The sequence below is a fragment of the Pistacia vera genome, unplaced genomic scaffold (genome assembly GCF_008641045.1).
Source record: "Pistacia vera cultivar Batoury unplaced genomic scaffold, PisVer_v2 Contig985, whole genome shotgun sequence".
Lineage (NCBI taxonomy): Eukaryota > Viridiplantae > Streptophyta > Magnoliopsida > Sapindales > Anacardiaceae > Pistacia > Pistacia vera.
In genome coordinates, this window is record NW_022196873.1 from 19,688 (window position 1) to 41,321 (window position 21,634).

Consider the following 21,634-nt stretch of genomic DNA (forward strand, 5'->3'; position numbering starts at 1 on the left):
CGAACTGGGTTGAGTCATAAATATAAAAGTTGTAGCCCTTTCTCTAAGCTTTAAAATTAGACCAAGATCATAGCAATCTGATGTGTATAACTAGAGATATGCCTTCTTAAATATGATGTGTGCAGAATGACTATCTCAAGAGTGCTTCCACTTTATTAGTTTATTTGTAGTCTAATAATCTATAATTGATTCCAAGTATGAAAATGATGTTTAAAGGGTTGTGAAGCTTGTTTGAATGAGTGGTCTTTGTGATTATTTAATGATTGTATGAACATATATGTTTGATGTAATGAATGACCATGGAGGCTATGTTCATATATGGAAACTGTATGTTTTTTTTTAAAGAATGCAAGTGTAGAATTTCCATAGCTTGGAAATTCATGTTGAAATGTGTATAGTATCTATTTATATTCTCTTTCTATATTATACTATGATATAAGTTTTTTTTTGCGATGGGGAACCCGTGAGTGATAGAGATGCCCACATACACGCCGCCACGAGCGAGCGGCATCAGCAGCGAGATATAGTATTTGTACAGTCCGTGAGTAGTGTATGTGGATGAGGACTGTACCCAGTAAAGTATACCTACATGCACGCCGCCATGAGCAAGCGGCCACATCAGAGAGATATAGTACTTATACAGTCCATGAGTAGTGCATGTAGATGAGGATTGCACCCACTCACATGGCCAGGGTTCCAAATCCATGCATCAACCTGGTCCGATCGGCAAACTAGAAAGAAGAATAAAAGAAAGAGAATCAGAAAAGAAAAGAAAGAGATTACAACATAAGAGAAACAGAAACAGAAAAGAATGAAGAGCATAATCAAAGAATAAAGTGAGAAAAGAAAAATCAGAATATGAGTAACGGAGGAAACACAGTAGTGTAGTTTGGTGTAACAACTACTGTAAACTAATACAATGCAGGCATAATAACGATAGAAAATTGGGCCCAAAAACTTTCTTTTCATTATAAGTCATATGTCTTTTATACACAAAGAACGTCATTTACAAAAATGCCATTTTAAAAGTCAAAAATAGGGGAAACAGTGTAGCTATTGCTCCTCGCTTGCCGACGCCCCTCCGACTGCATCAACACCTAGATCCTGCATCCACAAAGGAAAATAACGGGGTGAGCACAAAATAATGCTCAGTAAGTAAAACCCTTTATCTGTCTATCCCCGTATGTATTAATCTTAATCTTTCCTCACACTTTGTTTTTCCTCCTAAACGTCATGCCCTCATCTTACGGAGGTACGGCCGGATGGATTCACATAGCCACATCCCACTCTTCATGACGTCGGGTGGAGTTCACATAGCACCAACCTATCCTAGTGACTACCGAGTGGAGATCACAAAGCACCTACCCGGTTTTGTAGCTATTCAGTGGGGACCACAAGCACCTACCCGTTCTCGTTACTTCGGGTAACGATCACCAAGCATTAACCCGTTCCTAATCACTGTCGGGTGTGATGATCAAAGCATCAACCACTCTCTAATAAATGTCGGTGATGGTCACAAAGCATAACCCCTTTCTAATAACAACCGGGTGATGATCAAAAGCATCCACCGTTTCTACTACTTATCGGGTGATGATCACAAGCATCGACCATTTCTAATGGCTAGTCGAGTGATGATCACAAAGCATCCACCTGATTCTCATAACTGTCGGGTGATGATCACAAAGCATCAACCCAATTCTATACTCTTCTCACACTCTATAGCACTTCTCATTCTCTCTACCCTTAGAGTAGTTGCATCCACCAAGTTCTCTACTCATAGAGTAAGTGCATACACAAAGTTTCTACTCTTTCTTAGGTCACTTCTCAATGCACAATTAATGCTTATGGATGGTTCATCTCCACTAATGCACTATGAAATGCCAACATGCATGTTGCAAGAATTAAGGTTCACATCATACTCAAACCTCTATTAGGCATTTCATCAAACAACTCAAGTGCATAATAAAACTCTATAACAATAATTCTAAATCTTTTCTAACCATCCAAAATGTGGAGAATATCCCTCACATAGCCATATAACCTGCCAAAGAAAGACACTTCCAAAAGGGTTCCACAATACCCTTCAATTCCATCTCCAACTACCTTTCCAACCCACAATCCACTTATATTTGAAAGGCATAAACAATCACAAAGCACCAGAAATCTCTATTTAAGCCTCAATAACATGGCAATAACATGTATATCACATACATAAATCATTGCTTCAAAACCCTAATCAAGAAAATTCTCAAATCTCAACTTGGGTTGGGATTCACTTACTTGTTATGGAGAGATTCACTAATCTTCCTTTCACTTGATAAGCTTGACTTTTTCTCTATCTTAAACAAATGAACAAAACCCTCAATAATCAAAATATACAAAACTACAAAGCTTCAAAACCAAAGCAAGAATTCTACTTAGGGTGCCTAGATTGATTTTCTACCCTTAATCCACTCAAAAGCCCTTAAAACTCTTGAACAAAGAAAAGAGAAATTGAGAGGAAGCAAGAGAGGAGAGTGTGATAATCCGTAATTATACAGTTTTTATTTGATCTTTTTGTCGGATTTCAGGTACTTTCTAGTGCATTTTTTACCTGAATTGGTGCTTAATTCTTTACTTTTCTTGTTCAGGTTAAAATGTATTTTTGAGCGAATAAAGACAAAATTTGATAGTTTGACTCAGAAATGAGTGGATTTCAGAAGATAGGAGAGTTCCAGAGCAGAACAAAGCACGATGAAGCTTGTTTCCAAGGGGAAAGCCGAAAATCGAGAAGAACGAACGAAGAGCAAGCAGAGAGTGGCAGTTCTATAAATTTCAGAACTTTTGAAGGAGCTTCGCCCCGGTGAAGAAATTGTCTTCGCCGCGGCGAAGTTAGGCAGAGACGATTGGGATTTTCATTCTTCGCCGCGGCGACAGTCAAATTATTCAGTTTTGTAAACGCACAGTTTCGCGTGTGCGTGTTTTTGGCTGGGTTTTTGGAATAAGTATAAAAGAAAAACGTTTTCTTTTGTAGGGGGACTTCAGCTTTCTAGGTTTAGCCGTTTTTTACACTTTCTTAGAGTAAAGCTTGTAGTTTGGCGGATTATTGAAGGGAAGATTCAAATTTTTGCTAGAAGATTCATCTTTGGGAAGATCTCTTATTTCATCTTAGTTTTATATGTTAAACTGTGTATTTCTATTTTTTGTTTTGTAGTATTAAATTAGTATTAACTAATTTTCTATGGGTTAGGGTTTTGATATAGTTTGGATTTTATATGGGTTTATTATTGATGGTTTTATTTCCATATGAATAAGTTTGGTGTGTGTGTACTTGTTAAATGCTGAATGTGATGAACATGAGAGATTGAGAAATAATCATGTTAGGCTTCTTGGGTCTTCACCATTATAGTATTGGATGCTAGAGATAGATTCAAGAATTAATGAAATCACTTTAGGATTCTTATGCTTAATGAATTTAGAATTATTAACTTTCAATTGTTGGGTGCGGATTGTTATAAGATTGAATAGGAAAAAATAGCCCGAGAGGGTATGTTAACATATTAGTGAATCCGATTTACAACACAGCACATGAATGTGAAAATAGTGTAACTCTTAGGTTTAACCCATAAAGTCCAACAAAAGTCAAAACCCTGCCCGTTTTACTTGAATTTGTATTCTGGTGTTCATTTTTGCTTTCTAGTTAAGATAATTCTTTGTTTAATTTCAGCTTTGTTTTCTTTTTCTTTTAAAAATTGCTCCCACCAATCCAAGATTTCGATTCTTCAACTTGATAACATTAGGAAACTTAGTGATTTGCTACAGTCCTCGTGGGAACGATACCTACCCATCACTATTACTGAGCGACTAGTATACTGCTAATTTTGCATGTTGTAGTAAACGCGCATCAATGTTTTGGCGCCGTTGCCGGGGACTGTTTAAGTTCAATTAGGTTTTCCTTGAGTTTAACTAGATTGAAGTTTTAATTTGCTTTTAATTTTTGTTGAGTGTGATTGTACTTTTCTTTCAATTGTGTTCATTCAGTTTATGCGAAGAGCAAGGTCAACCAGTGGTTCCTGTTGACCTTGAGCTTGGAGGACTGTAAGAAGATTAAACAAGAGAAAGAAGAGAAAGAGATACACTTACTACAGAATCGGAAGAAGTTGTTGTTGAAATGGCTGACAGAAAAAATAGAACACTGAGAGAATTTTCAGTTCCCACAGTAAATGGAAGTGGGTCAAGTATTACTAGACCTACAGTGCAGGCAAACAACTTCGAGATCAAGCCGGCAATCATCCAGATGATCCAGCAGTCGGTAAGATTCAACGGTGATTTGAAGGAGGATCCAAATCAGCACATTGCAAATTTCCTGGAAATTTACGACACCTTCAAGTCAAATGGAGTGTGGATGACGCTATAGGCTGTGTTATTTCCATTCATTGGGAGATAAAGCAAAAGGGTGGTTAATGGCATTACCACCGGGCACGATAACAACATGGAATGATCTGGCACAAAATTTTTTGACCAAGTTCTTTCCTCCAGCGAAGTCAGCAAAGTTGAGAAATGATATCACATCATTTCTACAAGATGATGCGAGTCGTTGTACGAGGCTTGGGAGAGATACAAGGAATTGATGAGGAAGTGCCCACATCATGGTTTGCGGTTTGGCTCAAGTCCAAACATTCTACAATGGTTGTGGGTAACGTGCAAACCATGGTGGATGAGCTTTAGGGAGCTTTGCAGAATAAGACACCTGAAGAGGCGTATGAGTTGCTTGAGGTTTTCGCAAGCAACAACTATCAAAGACGAATGAGAGAGTAACACGAGGGAATCGTCGGGTCTTCATGAAGTAGATGCTTTCACAGCACTAGCTCAGCCCAACTCACTGCCCTCCAAAAACAGTTGGGAACTATGCAGGTAAATTCTATACAAGCACCTCAATTAACATGTGATTTTTGTGCAGGAAACCATGTGAGCAGCGAATGCCAAGTTGGCAACCATTGCACCGTTATCTTCATCAACGGAGCAAGTGAACTACGGCAGGGAATCAAAGACAACTGAACAACCCGTTCTCCAACACATACAACCCAGGGTGGAGAAATCATCCGAATCTGGCTTGGGGAAATCAAAACCAACAGGGTAACCAATGGAACCAGAGGCAAGTCCCAAATAACCCAGCAGGGGTGACCAATCAACTGGGTGATCCAAGAGTGTCGAAGTTGGAGGATGTGTCGGTAAATTCATGCAAGAGTCTACAGGGTTCATGAATGAGACGAGGACAAACTTTAGAAACCAAGGGGCGTCTATTCGGAATCTTGAGGTACAGATAGGGCAATTGGCCGAGAAGCTGAATGATAGACCACAGGGTTCTCTACCAAGCAACACAGTGACCAACCACATGAACAAGCAAATGCCATCATTTGAGAAGTGGGACAGTTTTGGAAGAAGAGGCAGTCTACGAAAGAAGGGGAGCAACCGGAAAGGAAGAGTTTGAGAGAGAATTGATGAAGAGATTAATTGTGAAGAAAATTCAGGTGCCTTAGGGGAAGAGAACAAGAAAGAGGATGAAAAGCAAAAGAAGAAGGAGAAATTGCCATTCCCGAGATACCACCAAGAATTAGCTCATCACACTCCACCTGTACCTTTTCCTCAGAGATTGAAGAAGAAGAATCAGAATAAGCAATTTTCGAAAATCATTGAAATCTTTAAAAAATTGCATATTAACATTCCTTTTGCAGATGCAATACAGCAAATGCCGAGGTAAGCGAGTTCCTGAAGGAGATACTTCGAACAAGAGGAAGTTAGAAGATGAGGAAACGGTGATGCTAACGGAATAGTGCAGTGCAATCTCGCACAGAGAAACTACCCCCGAAGCTCAAAGATCCAGGGGAGTTTTACTATTCTTGTGTTATAGGGGATATTACTTTTGATCGTGTGCTTTGTGATTTAGGAGCTAGTATAAATTTGATGCCCTTTTCTGTTTTCAGGAGATTAGGGATTGGTGAAGTGAAGCCAACGACAATGTCGTTGCAACTGGCACGATCGGTCGATAAAGCACCGAGGGGGAGTGAGGTGGGGATTAGTGAAGGTGGGAAGATTATTTTTCCAGCGGACTTTGTAGTGCTGGACATGGAAGAGGATAAGGAGATTCCTCTCATTTGGGCCGACCATCTTGGCCACGGGGAGAGCACTGATTGACGTGCAGGAAGGAAAGTTGCTGTAAGGGTTCAAGATGAAACAGTAATTTTTAATTGTGTTGATGCAATGAAGTTTCGTCCACGTCGAAGCAGATTCATGTTTTAGTGTGGATGTGGTGGATGAACTTGTTGTGGAGTCCAGGAAGAAAACATCCCGGAATTACTCTAGAAGCGGTGAACCAAATCGAAAACGGTGGAGGTTGAAAGATCAGCAAGGAATGATTGTGCTAGAATGTTAGAAGCACTCCAACGATTGAGAGAGAGTCAAGATGCAGAATTTGAGGAATTTGACTTTGACAAAGAGAAGGCAAAGGAAAATAAATAAGAAGCTCCAAGGCTTGAACTGAAACCTTTACCGCTCACCTCAAATATGTCTTTCTTGGAGATTCAAATACTTTTTCGGTGATATTAGTGCAGATTTGAGTGCCTTAGAGGAAGAGAAGTTGATTAGAGTGTTGAGGGAACATAGACTGGCGATTGGATGGACCCTACGGACATTAGAGGTTATTCACCCTCATTTTGCATGCATAAGATTCTCATGGAGGATGACTTTAAGCACGGGGTACAACACAACGGAGATTGAGTCCTTCAATGAAGGAAGTAGTGGTGAGAAAGGAGGTGGTGAAACTCTTAGATGCGGGGATCATCTATCCGATTTCCAATACCATGGGTGAGCCCGGTACAAGTTGTTCCAAAGAAAGGAGGGATTACCGTGGAAGAATGAGAGTAATGAGTTGATTCCAACAAGGACGGTAACGGGTTGGAGAGTTGCATGATTACCGTAATGAACGAGGCGACGAGGAAGGATCATTTTCCATTGCCCTTCATCGATCAGATGTTGGAGAGGTTGGCAGGACATGCATATTACTGTTTCGGAGGCTATTCAGGATACAACCAAATCGCCATTGCTCCGGAGGATCAAGAGAAAATGACTTTCACTTGCCCTACGGCACCTTTGCTTACCGAAGAATGCCGTTTGGGTTATGCAATGCACCAGCAACATTCAAAGAAGCATGATGTCAATCTTGGAGACATGGTGGAAAGATTCATAGAAGTCTTCATGGATGACTTCTCAGTTTTTGGGTCATCATTCGATAATTGTCTAACAATTGTCTCTTTTTTGTAGCGATGCAAGGAAAAAAAATTTGGTGTTAAATTGGGAAAAATGTCACTTCATGGCCAAGAAGGAATGTGCTCGGGCATAGGATTCCAAGGATGGGACTGAAGTTGATCGGGCAAAGATAGAAGTATTGAGAAGCTACCACCGCCATCAAATGTCAAAGCAGTCCAAAGCTTTCTGGGGCATGCGGGGTTTTAAAGACGCTCATAAAGGATTTTCTAAGATCTCAAACCCCTTTGCAATCTATTGAATAAAGATGTTGTTTTTGATTTTGATGGATTGCATGCATGCTTTCTTAACTTTAAAAAATTGCTAGTTTCGCAACCATTATTGCAGTTCCTGATTGGGGACTGCCATTTGAACTAATGTGTGTGCTAGTGACTTTGCTTAGGGGTAGTATTAGGGCAGAAAAAAATAAAGTGTTGCATGTAATTCAGTATGATAGCAAGACACTTGTTGATGCACAAGAAACACCACCATGAAAAAGATTATTGGCTGTGGTGTTTGCTTTTGACAAGTTTCGTTCTATTTATGGTGCGAAGTGATCGTGTACACAGACCATTCAGCACTCAGACACCTACTGGCGAAGCAAGAAGCAAAGCCTCGATTGATAAGATGGATTCTACTACTTCAAGAGTTTGAGTTGGAGATTCGAGACAAAAAGGGGTCGGAAAATGTGTAGCTGATCATTTGTCAAGAATTGAGAGACCAATCAAGGGAGATGAGGTGGAAATGCCAATTTTAGAAACATTTCCGGATGAGAAGCTGATGAGAGTGGAAGAAGCACCATGGTATGCGGACTTTGCAATACCTATCATCAAGGGTGCTCCCAAGTGGTATGACCTTTCAACAGAAGAGGAAATTTTTCTCTGATTTAAATATATATTTTGGGAAGAGAGCGTTCTTGTACAGGCACTGTACGGATCAAATGATACGGAGATGTGTCCCGGAGGAAGAAATGGAGAACATTTTAAGGCATTGTCATGAAGAGGAAGTAGGTGGCTATTTGGGGGAGCTAGAACAGCAGCGAAGGTGCTACAATCTGGGTTTTATTGGCCAACCTCTTTAAGGATTCCTTCCGGATGATCCAGGAGTGGACCAATGTCAACGGATGGGGAGTATTTCAAAAAGAGATGAGATGCCGTGAACACATCCTGGTGGTTGAAATTTTTGACGTGTGGGGGATAGATTTCATTGGTCCTTCCCAAGTTCGTTTGGGAACTCGTATATCTTGGTGGCTGTGGGATTATGTGTCGAAATGGGTTGAGGCAGTTGCATTGCCAACTAATGATGCTAGGGTGGTGATTAATTTTGTGAGGAAGAATATTTTCTCAAGTTTGGAGTACCACGAGCAATTATGTGATGGAGGATCACATTTTTGCAATAGGCAAATGGATGCACTGCTGAGTTAGTATGGAGTGACACATAGGTGGCAACACCCTACCATCCACAAACGAGCGGACAAGTGGAACTATCGAATAGAGAATGAAGGGAATTTTAGAAAGACAGTCAATGCTCGAGGAAGGATTGGTCACGAAAGTTGGACGATGCGTTATGAGCTTATCGCGCATTTAAAACCCCAATTGGTATGTCTCCGTTCAGATTGGTCTATAGAAAGGTGGCCACTTGCCGAAGAACTTGAACATAAGGCATACTGGGCCGTCAAGCAATTGAAAATGGACTTGAAAGCCGCGGGAGAGGATAGAATGCTAACGTTGAATGAGCTGGGTGAGTTTGTCTCGAGCATATGAAAATGCCCGAAACTATAAAGAAAAGACAAAAAGGTGGCACGACAAGCACATCCGGGTCAAGGCTTTTGAAGTTGGGTAGAAAGTATGTTGTTCAACTCTAGACTTAGGCTTTTCCCCGGAAAACTTAAGTCTAGATGGTCCGGGCCATTCACGATAAGGAGGATTCATGCATCCGGAGCAGTGGAAGTCACATATGAGGAAAAGGGAACTTTCACGGTTAATGGACAGAGGTTGAAGCCATACATTGAAGGGGTGAGAGTTGCAAGTTCACCCCAATCTGACTTGAAATTCCAACCAAATGATGGAGAGAGTCAAGCTTCCGACTATAAACAAGCGCTTTTGGGAGGCAACCCAAGTGTTTTTAGCTTTTTGAGTTAATCTTAGTTGTTCCAGTATTTTATTCATTCTCAGTTGTTTCAAATTTGATGATGTTTTTGTTGTGAGTGTTCAGGTGAAGTCTTGAGCCAAAGGAAGGTATGGAAAATTTCCAGACTTGCCCCGGCGAAGAAAATTTTTCGCCACGGTGAGATACATGAAGATACCAGGTTTGCTCCGGATGATTTCGCCGAGGCGAAGTAAGTGTCTTCGCTGCGGCGAGATAAGACTTGTGCTCTCGGGAAGATTTCGCGAGGCGAAGTAATTGTCTTCGCCGCGGCGAAGAAAAGGAATAAAATTGTGAAAATTGGCTAAGGCATTTCGCCGCGGTGAAGAAATTTTCTTCGCCGAGGCGAAGTTGGCCTTGTGGTCTCGGGAATGTTTCACCCCGGCGAAGAATTATCTTCGCCGTGGCGAAACCTGGGAAATTTTTAGGGTTTATGCGTGATGAACTTCGCCGCGGCGAAGAGCCTTTTCTATAAATATCAACTTTTTCTTTCATTTTTCACGCCGCTTGCATCTTAAGTTGAGAGCAAATTTTCCCACTTTCAATCTTCACTTCTATTTTGTTTTTCCAACCATAATCACTCACATCATTCCAAACACCAAATCAAACCATTTCAACAACAATTTTCACAAAAATTTCACAAAAAATTTGGATAAAAAATTTGGGGTTTTCTTGTTGGGTCGTTCTGGGTCAATTGGTGGTGCAAACGCCTTCATATTGGTAAGATCTCTGAAACCCAAAGCTTTATTTTGGAAAATTTTAGTCTATAATCGTAGATCTAAAAAAAAAATTGTGAACTTTTAACTTGAGAATTTGGGTTTGTTGAGTTGTGATTGTGATTCATGTTGAGAAGTTTGAAGCCTTTTGATTGTTAGAAGTGTGTGGTTGATATTGGAATGTTTGTGTTGAATTGAAATATCGTAGTTTGGGGGTTGAATTGCGAAATTTTTAGAAGTGTGGATTGTTTTTGAATTTTTGATGTGGAAATTTAGTTAGGGTATATTGGCTGGAAACCAGAACCCGCCTTAAAAACTACCATAGCAGTATTTGGCAACCTCTGGTTTAACAACGCCGGCTACATCTTAAAATAAAAAAATCGTAGTTGGGGGTTGAATTGCAATTTTTGGAAGTGTGGATGGTTTTTGCAGGTTGGACATGGTTATGGTTTTATAGGGGTAATTCCTTGGGGTTAACAGTTTGGATTGAATCTCAGTGAATCAATGGCTTCGAAAATTAAGCATACGGGGAAGGGGAAGAAACGTTGAACAACGGTTTGTAAACGAGGTCGCCCGTAAACGTTATGAGGACTTGATCAAAGAAAAGGATAAGGGTTTCATCCCTGAACGTGGATGACAGCACCACAATCTGTGGACTGGATAGGGGTAGACGTTGGAACATGTTCATGAGTGCTCTGATGTGCAGGGTGTAGAACCGTTGGTGGAGAGAGTTCTATGCCAATTCCCCGAGAGTCAGGATGGGATTGTGTTTATGCGAGGGGAGGATGTGCCATTCCAGCAAGGGATATCAACAAATTCTATAACTTGCCCGAACATTTCATTACAGTGATGAGTATGTGGAGTTCAAAAGATCAGGCTATGATGATGATATTATCTGCCGGTCATAGCAAAAACTGGGACAGCATAGGAAGTGTCTAAAAAAAAAAAAAGAAAAAGACACTCAAAGGAACACAGTTGACACCAAGGCTCAGCTAGGCAGTACTTTGTCTGTGCTAAACAATGCCGGAGACGCACTACAGCACAGTGACTCATGAGAAGCGGAATTGCTCTACTCTATTGCCACAGGAAAGAGTATGGATGTGGGAACACATCTTATGACAGTGTCAGGGTAGCATCCCAAAAGGGGCGATCAAGTTACTGTTTCCGCATCTCATCACGGCCATGTGTCTAAAAGCAGGAGTCAAGGTTCAAGATGATGAGCCGCGTATTAATCCAGCTCCGACACTTGCCGAACGGAAGCTTCCCAACCAAGAGCAGGGGCAAAGAGGCAGAGAACAGCATGGCCACATCATCCAGCCCACAGGGTCACAAAAAGAGATGATGCAGAAATGATGGGCATGATAAATACATGAAGAGAAGACAGGATTGGGATGTGAGCGGACAAAGAGCATTCCTGAATTGCTGACAGACAGCTCAAGGAACTGAAGGTTGACACTCCGCGTATCATTGGGTTGACTGGAACTCAGATGATTGGCCAGAATCAGAGGAAGAAGAGGAATCAGAGGAAGAACAAGACTGAACCCGAGCCTGTTTGTGTTTGGTTTAATTGCTTTCATTTAATTTTCTTGTCCAGTTGAAACTAAACTTTTTTTATTTTGGTTTTGGATTTGTTTTATTTGTTATTTGTTAGTTAATGTTTTAGTTAGTAGTTGTTAAAGGGCGAGTTTAGGTTGTAATACTTTCAATATTAGTTGCGAATTCGTTCTAACATGAGGGACACCACAGTTTATTGTTTTGACAGAACTTGGATGATGAAGAACGAGCAGGGTGACATTGTGGAGCACAATTCATGACTTATAAAGGGAGCATTCTCGTACCTATTTTGTTCTTAGTTTTTCTTTTGTTTTTATGTGCTTATTTTGACTTGTGCATAATGGAACATTAGGGACAATGTCATATTTAGTTTGGGGGTAGGGAATAGATTTGAGTTTAAGGGTATATTGGCTGGAAACCAGTAACTGCCTTAAAAAACTGCCTAGCAGTATTTGGCGACCTCGGGTTAACAACGCCGCGTACACCTTAAACTGTAAATCTATTTTAAGGGTATATTGGCTGGAAACCAGTAACTGCATTAAAAACTGCCTAGCAGTATTTGGCGACTCGGGTTTAACAACGCCGCGTACACCTTAAAATTGTATAAAAAATAAAAAAATAAAAAAAAAATTAAACGTATTTTGTGTTGCATTTTTCTTTCAGTTGTTTGTTTTGCCGATGATGAGTGTATAAATCAATGATGAGAAAGATTGTTGAATTTTTATTGTGAGAAATGTAAGCATTGCTCAAGTTTACGTTTATTGACTGGATTTTGATTGAGGTGTTGTTGAGTGGTTCAACCACGATTTTCATTTGTTTCAGCATGCTTAGATTCATTTTATGCGATTAGGCAAAGTCTGATAATGTTGGTGGATCTAGAACTAGTTGAGAAAATGCTCAAGGCGAAATTCTAGGATTACACATAGTTGAGGAGATGATTTAGGCGATTTTTGGAACGTTTGAACCTTTCTAGCCAACCCATGATTGAAATTTTCATTAGTCAGCCATTTGAGCCATTTAACTTTGCTTTATTTTTCTTGGAAAACAACGGATTTGTAAATTCTTTACCCTAAACACTTTATCATACCTTTAGGAGAATTCGGTCTTAGTGCAAAACCGAGACGAAAAGAGTGTACAATTGAGCAAAAGATTAGTTTGGGGGTTAAGAGAAGAAAAATGAAAAGAAGATCAAAAGAATGATGTGGGGGTTGAGAGAAAAGAATTAAAAAAAGGAGGTAGTCACCTCAATTCAATTCTAGTGTTGTGTTCTAAAAAAAAAAAAAATTAAAATAAAATAAAATTTTTGTCGAACACAATGCAGCCTAGTTTAAGGGTATACCGGCTGGAAACCAGAACCCGCCTTAAAAACTGCCTAGCAGTATTTGGCGACCTCGGGTTTAACAACGCCACGTACACCTTAAACAAGTCTCCCTGTATTTATGGTTTCCAAAAGTTAAGAATACGCGTATGGAGACTGTGATGAGTAGACATGTCAATTGGTGTTGAGGAAGTGTGGGTTTCGATGTGATTTGAGTTTTGCTTTAGGACAACCGAGTTCTCTTACTTTGTTTCCTATCCTTTATTGGAGCCCATGAACCGATCCTACATTACAAGCCTTTAAGACCTTTGATTTCATCTGTGTTTAGTCCTCATTAGTGGAAGAGTTCGATATTTAGGCTTATGGAGTCGCCACCATTTGATAAACTTTACCATTTTTGCAAAAAATAACCGGGAAGTTGGAATGTGGATTGAAGTGGGGATTACCTATTTGGTGGACCGATTGAGGAAGACAGTCGATGTGGCTTATAACTTCTTGGAATGTCGAACATTCTTGATAATAAACTTTCAACAATTTATGAGATCGTGCAATGTCTAGGAAATCATTGTGGTATTTGAGTTTTGTTAATTTAGTTTGTCAGTTTGTGTGCATGTTTCATGTTTTTGTTTTTCGTTGTTTGTCTTGTTTTCGTTAGTTTCGTACTGTATGTCGGGGACGAGCATCTCTTAGTTTGGGGGTAGTTGATAATCCGTAAATTATAACAGTTTTATTTGATCTTTTTGTCGGATTTCAGGTACTTTTAGTGCATTTTACCTGAATTGGTGCTTAATTCTTTACTTTTCTGTTTCAGTTAAAATGTACTTTTTGAGGAAATAAAGACAAAATTTGATAGTTTTGACTCAGAATTGAGCGGATTTCAGAAGATAGGAGAGTTCCAGAGCAGAACAAAGCACGATGAAGCTTGTTCCAAGGTAGAGAGCCGAAAATCGAAGAATCGAACGAAGAGGCAAGCAGAGTGGCAGTCTGTAAATTTCAGAACTTTTGAAGGAGCTTCGCCCGGTGAAGAAATTGTCTTCGCCGCGGCGAAGTTAGGCAGAGACGATTGGGATTTTTCATTCTTCGCCGCAGCGACAGTCAAATTATTCAGTTTTGTAAACGCATAGTTTCGCGTGTGCGTGTTTTTGGCTGGGTTTTTGGACTAAGTATAAAAGGAAAAACGTTTTCTTGTAGGGGGACTTCAGCTTTCTAGGTTTAGCCGTTTTTACACTTTTCTTACAGTAAAGCTTGTAGTTGGGGATTATGAAGGGAAGATTCAGATTTTTGCTAGAAGATCATCTTTTGGGAAGATCTCTTATCTTTCATCTAGTTTATTATGTATAACTTGTTTTTCTATTTTTCGTTTTTGTAGTATTAAATTATTATGAACTAATTTCTATGGGTTAGGGTTTTGATTGTAGTTGGATTTATAGGGTTAATTACTTGATGGTTTTATTCCATATGAATAAGTTTTGGTTGTGTGTTACTCTGTTTTAAATGCTGAATGTGATGAACATGATGAGATTGAGAAATAATTCATGTTAGGCTTCTTGGTCTTCACCATTATTATTGGATGCTAGAGATAGATTCAAGAATTATGAAATCACTTTAGGATTCTTATGCTTAATGAATTTAGAATTATTAACTTTCAATTTGTTGGGTGCGGATTGTTAATAAGATTGAATAGGAAAACATAGCCCGAGAGGGTATGTAACATATAGTGAATCCGATTTACAACCATCGTACATGAATGTGAAAATAGTGTAAATCTTAGGTTTAACCCATAAGTCCAAACGAAGTCAAAACCTGCCCGTTTACTTGAATTGATATTCTGTGTTTCTTTTTGCTTTTAGTTAAGATTTAATTCTTTGTAATTTCAGCTTTGTTTTCTTTTCTTTTAAAAATTGCTCCCACCAATCCAAAGATTTCGATTTCTTCAACTTGATAACATTAGGAAACTTAGTGATTTGCTACAGTCCTCGTGGGAACGATATCCTACCCATCACTTTATTACTTGAGCGACTAGTATACTTGCTAATTTTGCATGTTGTAGTAAACGCGCATCAGAGTGGCGTTGGAGAAGTAGAATGAAGGGTTTTGAAAGTCTTAATTCCTTTTAATGAAATTTACACAAGCCTTCCATTTTGCCCTTACTCTCTTTGGGAATTCTATCTATATCCTTTGATTCATTACCAAAACACCCCATAGCAACATATTCTCATGAAAAATCCTTTCAATACTCCCCACTTTCCGCTAATTAGGGGTAGAATGGTCAAATTGCCCTAGGGAAGAAAATATCTAAAACTTAACAACATTGTGATTGGCCTGTCGCCACGGCGAAACTGTCCAGCAGGTTCCCCGTGGCTTCAACACCTCTTCGCCGTGGCGAAGATTCTTCTTCGCCCCGCGAAGACTGAAACAAAACTTCTTCTATTTTCAACGAATTCAGGGCAAGTATTCAACATAACACTCAACGAAGGTCAACCAACAAATATTACAGAACCCAACTCAAATAAGAGCAAAAGAAGAAACAATAAATGCGTACCTCAATTGGGGCATTACATTTGGTTTACTTACGAGCATTAGTGCCAATCCGTTAATTTACTGTTTTGCAGGTACTAGATATTTATGATCGGGGGAGTCAAGAAGTGGTGGAGTTGGGGCACTGTTCAAGATTACCTTATGTTACTAAAGTATATCAATGTTAGGTAATATTATTTGTGAATAAAAATTAGAATTTTGGATTTACATTATGTTATATATGTTTATAAAAGTTATTTAGTGGATTTTATCATATATTTTTCAAAGAATTACTAGCTATACAATGTATTACAGGTGGTTAGTTATAATCTCCCATTTATAAACTAAGTAGTATTTCATTCTCCACTTGGCTTCTGTAAATGATAGACCTTTTGAGAAACAAGAAAAGTTATGTTTATTTTAGTGGTATCATATTTTATTTATTTATTTAAAAAAAAAAATTCCTGTTACCGTTGAAGTTTACTTATATATACAAAAACAACTAAACAAGTACTGCAATCACAAAAATGAAATGCAGCTAGATTAAACAAATTTGCATGATTAATAATGTTAAAATTTTGTAAACATATTCAACTATTACACCTTATTCATTCCATTACCGTGAAATGTTACATTTTAATCAAAATTTCTCTACTATGTTCTATCCCTTAAAAATGGTTTAGCTTCACTATTTCAAGCTTTTAAACTTTCTTCTGGTCTATAAATAAATCTCTTTTACTTAAATCCTCCAAAACTCTAACAAGCCATTCCAGAAGCAATCTATAAAAAAAATTGCTTGGAAAAGGTGTATCTTAATGATGAATTCATCCTGAAAGCAAAAGTCCGCAAGCAAGAGAAGAATCTTCAACCTGCTCATAGGCGACGACCTTGAAACATGCTATTTAATGGAAAGCAAATTGAATTCCGAAGATTCTAACCGAAACTTGGGAGGTAATCTGACCTTGAATTTGCCTATATGTTAATTTCACAACTCTGCTTTAGATTCCGAGTCTTCTTCCGATGAAACATCACTTGTTGAAGTATGTGATGGTCCTGATTCTTTAGCGGAAGCATCACTTTTTGAAGTATCTGATTGAATAGAAAATGCTGCTGTTGTCTCTTGGTGCTCCACTTCGTCACCTAAGATTTTTGCAGTGAACTGTCGAGCCTCAGAGTCAAGATCCGGCCACTCAGAAACTATTCTTCTAGCACCCTGAGAAAAAAAACAACCGATGAGTAAAAGAGAGAAAAAATTTGACGTTGATGATCAATAGTGCAGTTTCTAACAAAAAGAGGATTATTTATATTTACCTGAAGCTTGGGTTCCTTTGTCATAGGATTGTTGCAAAGATCAATGGTTTTTGCCTTAGATTTTGTAACATTACCACACCATGACTCACACCATAACCATTCTTGAGGAAGTGAAAAAATCTGTACTGTATGTTGGGCATAGTTCGGAAGATCCTAAAATACAAAAAGCAATTTACATAAATCTGGAATAAACTAATGATATTGCAAAAGGGAAAAAATAGAATGAAGAAGACGAAGAACATGTAAAGGTGCCAAACATTGTGTGTTTCTGCATAAGGAGACCAATCAATCTGGAAAAGACATAGTTCACTATTAATATGAAAACTGAGTTGCATACCTGATCTAGATTGGCTAAACTGTTTGGATCCTTGCTAAGAGTTTCATAAATAACTCTTAAATTATCTCCTGCTGCAGTCTGACGAAATTTTTTTAAGTCGACAACATATAAAGCACTACAGGAAATACAGCACATGTCAAACCCATATTTCTTTAATAAGTCCAATAAATAATAGACAGCACAATTGATATCTGCCACCTACCTAATATGGTATGGTTTACCACGTAAATGTTCTTTCCAGAAACCCTGTTCAAATAAAGAAAATTAAGAAAAAAAAGAGTAAGCAAAGGTGTAATCACGGACATATCAGTAAACACAACCAGGATGAGATCAATGAGAGTCAGGAGCGAAAAACCAAAGACAAAAGGAAAACTTTTTGGTGTTTACTTGTCTCCAAAATCGATATCCATCCATATCCTTGTTGTTATCACAGAATGGAGTATATGCAAGAGGTCTTCCCTTTAAATCCATGTCGTAGAGTTCCCCCATGTCAGCCCTGACAACTTGATCCGCATCAACAAATATAACCTGCAGTTGTATTTATCGTACAATTTAAAAACTTCTCCAACAAATTTTAAGTTGCAAAGATGGAAAAACAAATATGCAACAAATAGAGTCATCTAACCCTAAGCCAGAAACACACCGACCTTTTCCAATGAGAGGGGAAAAATAACATCAAGGAATAAGATCTTATAAGCCCAGATAATTCGCTGTTTTTCTGTCTGCTTATGCAACCATGTTGGCCATTTGTAGGTGACCAATTCATACTCGAAACCATATTCTTGTGCCATATGTGGAATCACATCCTGATCAGGTGTCATTAACAAGAGTATATGTATGTTAGATAATTGAGTTATTTATGTTCTTTAATCCAAATATAGAATTTAGAGGAATCCTAACCATTCTCTTTAGCACTCTATTTCTCACTCTCCAATTGACACGTGTTCAAAATGACAAATAAAATGGAAAAGAAAGTGATCATTTATTTCCCCTTTTTTTGTCTTTTGTACACGACAATGAGAATGAGAGAGTAAGAAAGAGAATACAAAAGAGAGTGTTTCTAGTATTTCTCTAAAATTTAACAAGAGAATACAAGAAATGCAAAACCTTAAACTGGGGCGAGAGATAGTTCTTAATAAACCAGAATTTCACTGGACGACAGGTGTTCTTTAAGACACTTAGAATCATGATTTTGAGAAAGCGCTCATATCTGCCACAGCACACAATTAACCATTAGCAATTGATAAAAATCTATGTAAAAGAACTCAAAGACAAGGGATAGAAATTACCAAAATAAACAATGAATGTTGATGTGCACAGGATATGTGGGTGGCAAAATACCCACTTAATGGTTTCTGAAAGGATTCTAATTGATCATTTGGAGTGTTAAATTACTAACCATTAAATTTACCCTTCAAACAACTAGTAAAAATTAAACAAAACTTGCTTTAGTTTAGTCAATTTAACAAAAACTTTCAACTGAAATATCTCAAAAGTTAGTAGTTCACTTTACAATAAGGTAAACATATAGAAAATCAGGTTGGTGGTATCGTCTTTTTTTTTCCCCTTAGATACCTAGGAATCTCTAGACCTTTCCCTTGTTCAATAAGTTATAAACTGAGGATTACTTATAGACCCTACAACCTAGGTAACCAAGAAACTCATGGGAAATTAATTATATCAATATTATGGTATGTCCACTGACATTCTCGAGATAAACGTAGATAGGGGTCATAATTGAGTAACATAAAAAAGAAGACTTACAAGTGTCCTGAAGCAATAGAAAATATATTAATTATTTCTCCCTGTCGTTCACCCTTCCTACGGTCCTGAGAGGAAAAAAGTGTGGACTTATCACAATTCAGTAAATAAAATTCATCAAAGAAGATAAAATTTAAAATTGCAATTACCAAGGAGAGGGTTATTGTCACATAACAATAACATAAAATTCATTTACAAAAGCATTTTTGCGTCCTCCATAGAAATGTCGTGCCATCAAATTGGCTTCGTGTGGTTGGTTTTTGGGAATACTACTTTTAGTATTCCCAAAAAAGTTAAACAGTAAAACACCCAAAAACATTTAATATTATTCAACTTTTTTTAAACCCCTTAAATTTATTAATTTAATTAAATACCCCTAAATATTTTTTTTTAAAATTGCAAAAACACCCCAACAATCCACATTTACCAGATTCTGGCCACCACTGCCGGAAAATGGCCGGAATCTGGTAGGATGGCGCACTACCGACTGAATCTGGCCGATAGTGCGCCGATCTAGCCTTTTCCAGCCAGATCCACGGTGGATCTGGTCAGAAAAAGCCAGATCTAAGGCCAAAGATCCGGCCGTCATCGGAAAAAGCCAGATCTAAGGCCAAAGATCCAGCCGTTGACGGCCAGATCTAAGGCCAAAGATCCGGCCGTTGACGGCCAGATCTTTGGCCGTAACTGGTTGGTAACGACGACCAACAAACGGTTATCGTTGACCATCAACGACGACCGTTTGTTGGCTGTCGTTGACGAGCAAATACAGCCAGATCTGACCGTCAATGGCCAGATCTAGCCGTAGATCTGGCCTTTGCCGTGGATCTGGCCAGAAAAGGCCATAGCAACTCCAGCCGATCGTGCGCCGATACGACGGTGGTGGCCAGCTGTCCGTATTTGAGAGTGGGTTAGGGGTGTTTTTGTTAACTTTTAATGTTTTATTATAGGGGGTGTTTTGTAAAAAAACAAACATAGGGGGTATTTTAGGAATTTGTAAATCCTACATCATAATACTAGCCCAATTCAACTTTTTTTTAACTTTTTTCAAAAAAAATTTCTCAAAAACACAAAATTGTGAAATGTAGGAACTCACCACGGAAGTGCTTTCCTTTTTTTTTGAATTCTCAGTACCACCAATAATACCAGAAGCCCATTTGAGAATGTTAGAGTTCCAGCTACCCTGTAAAAATCAAGAAAAAACATTCTCAGATGATAGATCTCATCCTATATGAGGCCAACCTTGTTGACTAAAAAAGTCCTTCAGACAAATTATTTCAGCCAATAATAACAAGCACCAACTTTTTTTTCTTGTGAACGATCATCATCAGAAACCAACAATTTTTCATGTTCCTTGCCCTTCTTCTTTACAACTTCCATATGAACTACTTTACCCTGCAAGTCATTTATGGTGATACGTTTTGACAATGATTTTCCCTGGCTTGCATCACCATCTTCCTTAAGGATGTAAAGCTCAGAACTTCTTCCAGGAGCAAGTTGCAGGTACCAGACCCCAGGAGAGACTTTCATCTGCCAGTAACCCAAATTGGCCATCACAAGAGTATCAACCAAGTGAGGCATACTCTTTGTTCCAAGAATTAGCTGAAGGCCTCGAGGGGGATCGTGATCTTTCTCCAAACAGTGACCTAAATGAAATAATCAATAAAAATCAAAACAAAACCGGTAAATGTTAAGCCTTGGCTCATTCATTAAAGGCACAAAATTTAGGATCATAACCTCACTAGTAAAGAGAACAGTTTTGAAGTAAAGATGTTGTAAATGTCCCAAAGTTCACATTATTCTTTGAGAAACACAAACTCACCAGTGAGGACAAGAGCTTCCAGCTCAAAAACTGCTTGCAACGTCCTCGTCTCACCCAGGTTCTCAAGCAAAATATTATCCAAATCATGACTGAGACATTAGAAACAGAAAAGAGAGCATAAATATTACACCCGGATAAACATGAAGTTTCACATAACAGAAAACAAACTCCTTTCCTTCAGAGTGTTATCTAAAGAAATATTAAGAAGCACGTAAACAGCAGGTAAAAAAAATCAGAATGTCATGTCAGAAGGAAACATACACGGCAACAACAGGCTCAACAAGCCAGGGCTCTGGTACATCAAGATTCATGGTGAGGGTTTTGGACAATGGCATATTTGCAAAAAAGGCTTTTGGGCCATTTATTGAGGAATCACTATTGCTGAAATCATCCTGCAAATTAATAGCCAACTAAGTAACTAAGCATAAAAACTCCAAATCTAGGATTCTCTAAATAGGAGACATACCATGGTTGGAACAACATATCTGTAGTAATTCTTCAGAGGAAGATCCACAAGGGAACTCTGCCAAAAACCAAAAATATCTTAAACCCAAATTCAGAGATTTTATTCGACCATACAGATGAAAGCAAGCAGTAAAAGTACAGAGTCTTAAGCAAATATACAATGTAGTGTTCCATGATACCACAGAGCACAGACATCTCATAATAAAGAGAAAAATACAAGCCATCTACCAAAATCTAGGGATCCAGCGACATTCACGAGTCCAGAGAATGTCTTGACCTATTCCTATAGTTGTTTTCAATGTCAAAATAAACAAAAGAAACAACTGGTTTCGGAAACAAAAAAAAAATGCAGTTCACTACCGTGATAAAACCAAAGAAAAATTATTAAAATTCAAATCAAGATTAGACAA

At 38.5% G+C, this 21,634-nt stretch overlaps 1 protein-coding gene and 1 non-coding gene across 3 annotated transcripts; both read right to left on the reverse strand.

Moving 5' to 3' along the window:
* Positions 1 to 674: 674 nt before the first annotated feature.
* LOC116121465 (UDP-glucose:glycoprotein glucosyltransferase-like) lies at positions 675 to 21,318 on the reverse strand. Of its 2 annotated transcripts, XM_031407420.1 has the most exons (14): positions 21,226 to 21,318; positions 21,021 to 21,151; positions 20,760 to 20,848; positions 20,240 to 20,583; positions 20,034 to 20,120; positions 18,944 to 19,008; positions 18,287 to 18,389; positions 17,827 to 17,985; positions 17,567 to 17,707; positions 17,382 to 17,425; positions 17,180 to 17,294; positions 16,843 to 16,995; positions 16,493 to 16,744; positions 675 to 731 (listed from the first exon to the last, which is right to left on the reverse strand). In XM_031407420.1, exons 1-13 carry the CDS (start codon positions 21,226 to 21,228, stop codon positions 16,517 to 16,519), a joined length of 1,662 nt encoding a protein of 553 aa, XP_031263280.1. In that variant the 5' UTR covers positions 21,229 to 21,318; the 3' UTR covers positions 675 to 731; positions 16,493 to 16,516. The 2 variants fall into 2 exon arrangements, with proteins under 2 accessions (XP_031263280.1, XP_031263279.1); XM_031407419.1 differs by lacking the exon at positions 675 to 731 and having other exon boundaries at positions 16,090 to 16,744.
* LOC116121467 lies at positions 4,530 to 4,635 on the reverse strand. Its single transcript, XR_004126733.1, has one exon. It is a non-coding gene; the product is annotated as a small nucleolar RNA R71 (small nucleolar RNA).
* Positions 21,319 to 21,634: the final 316 nt, after the last annotated feature.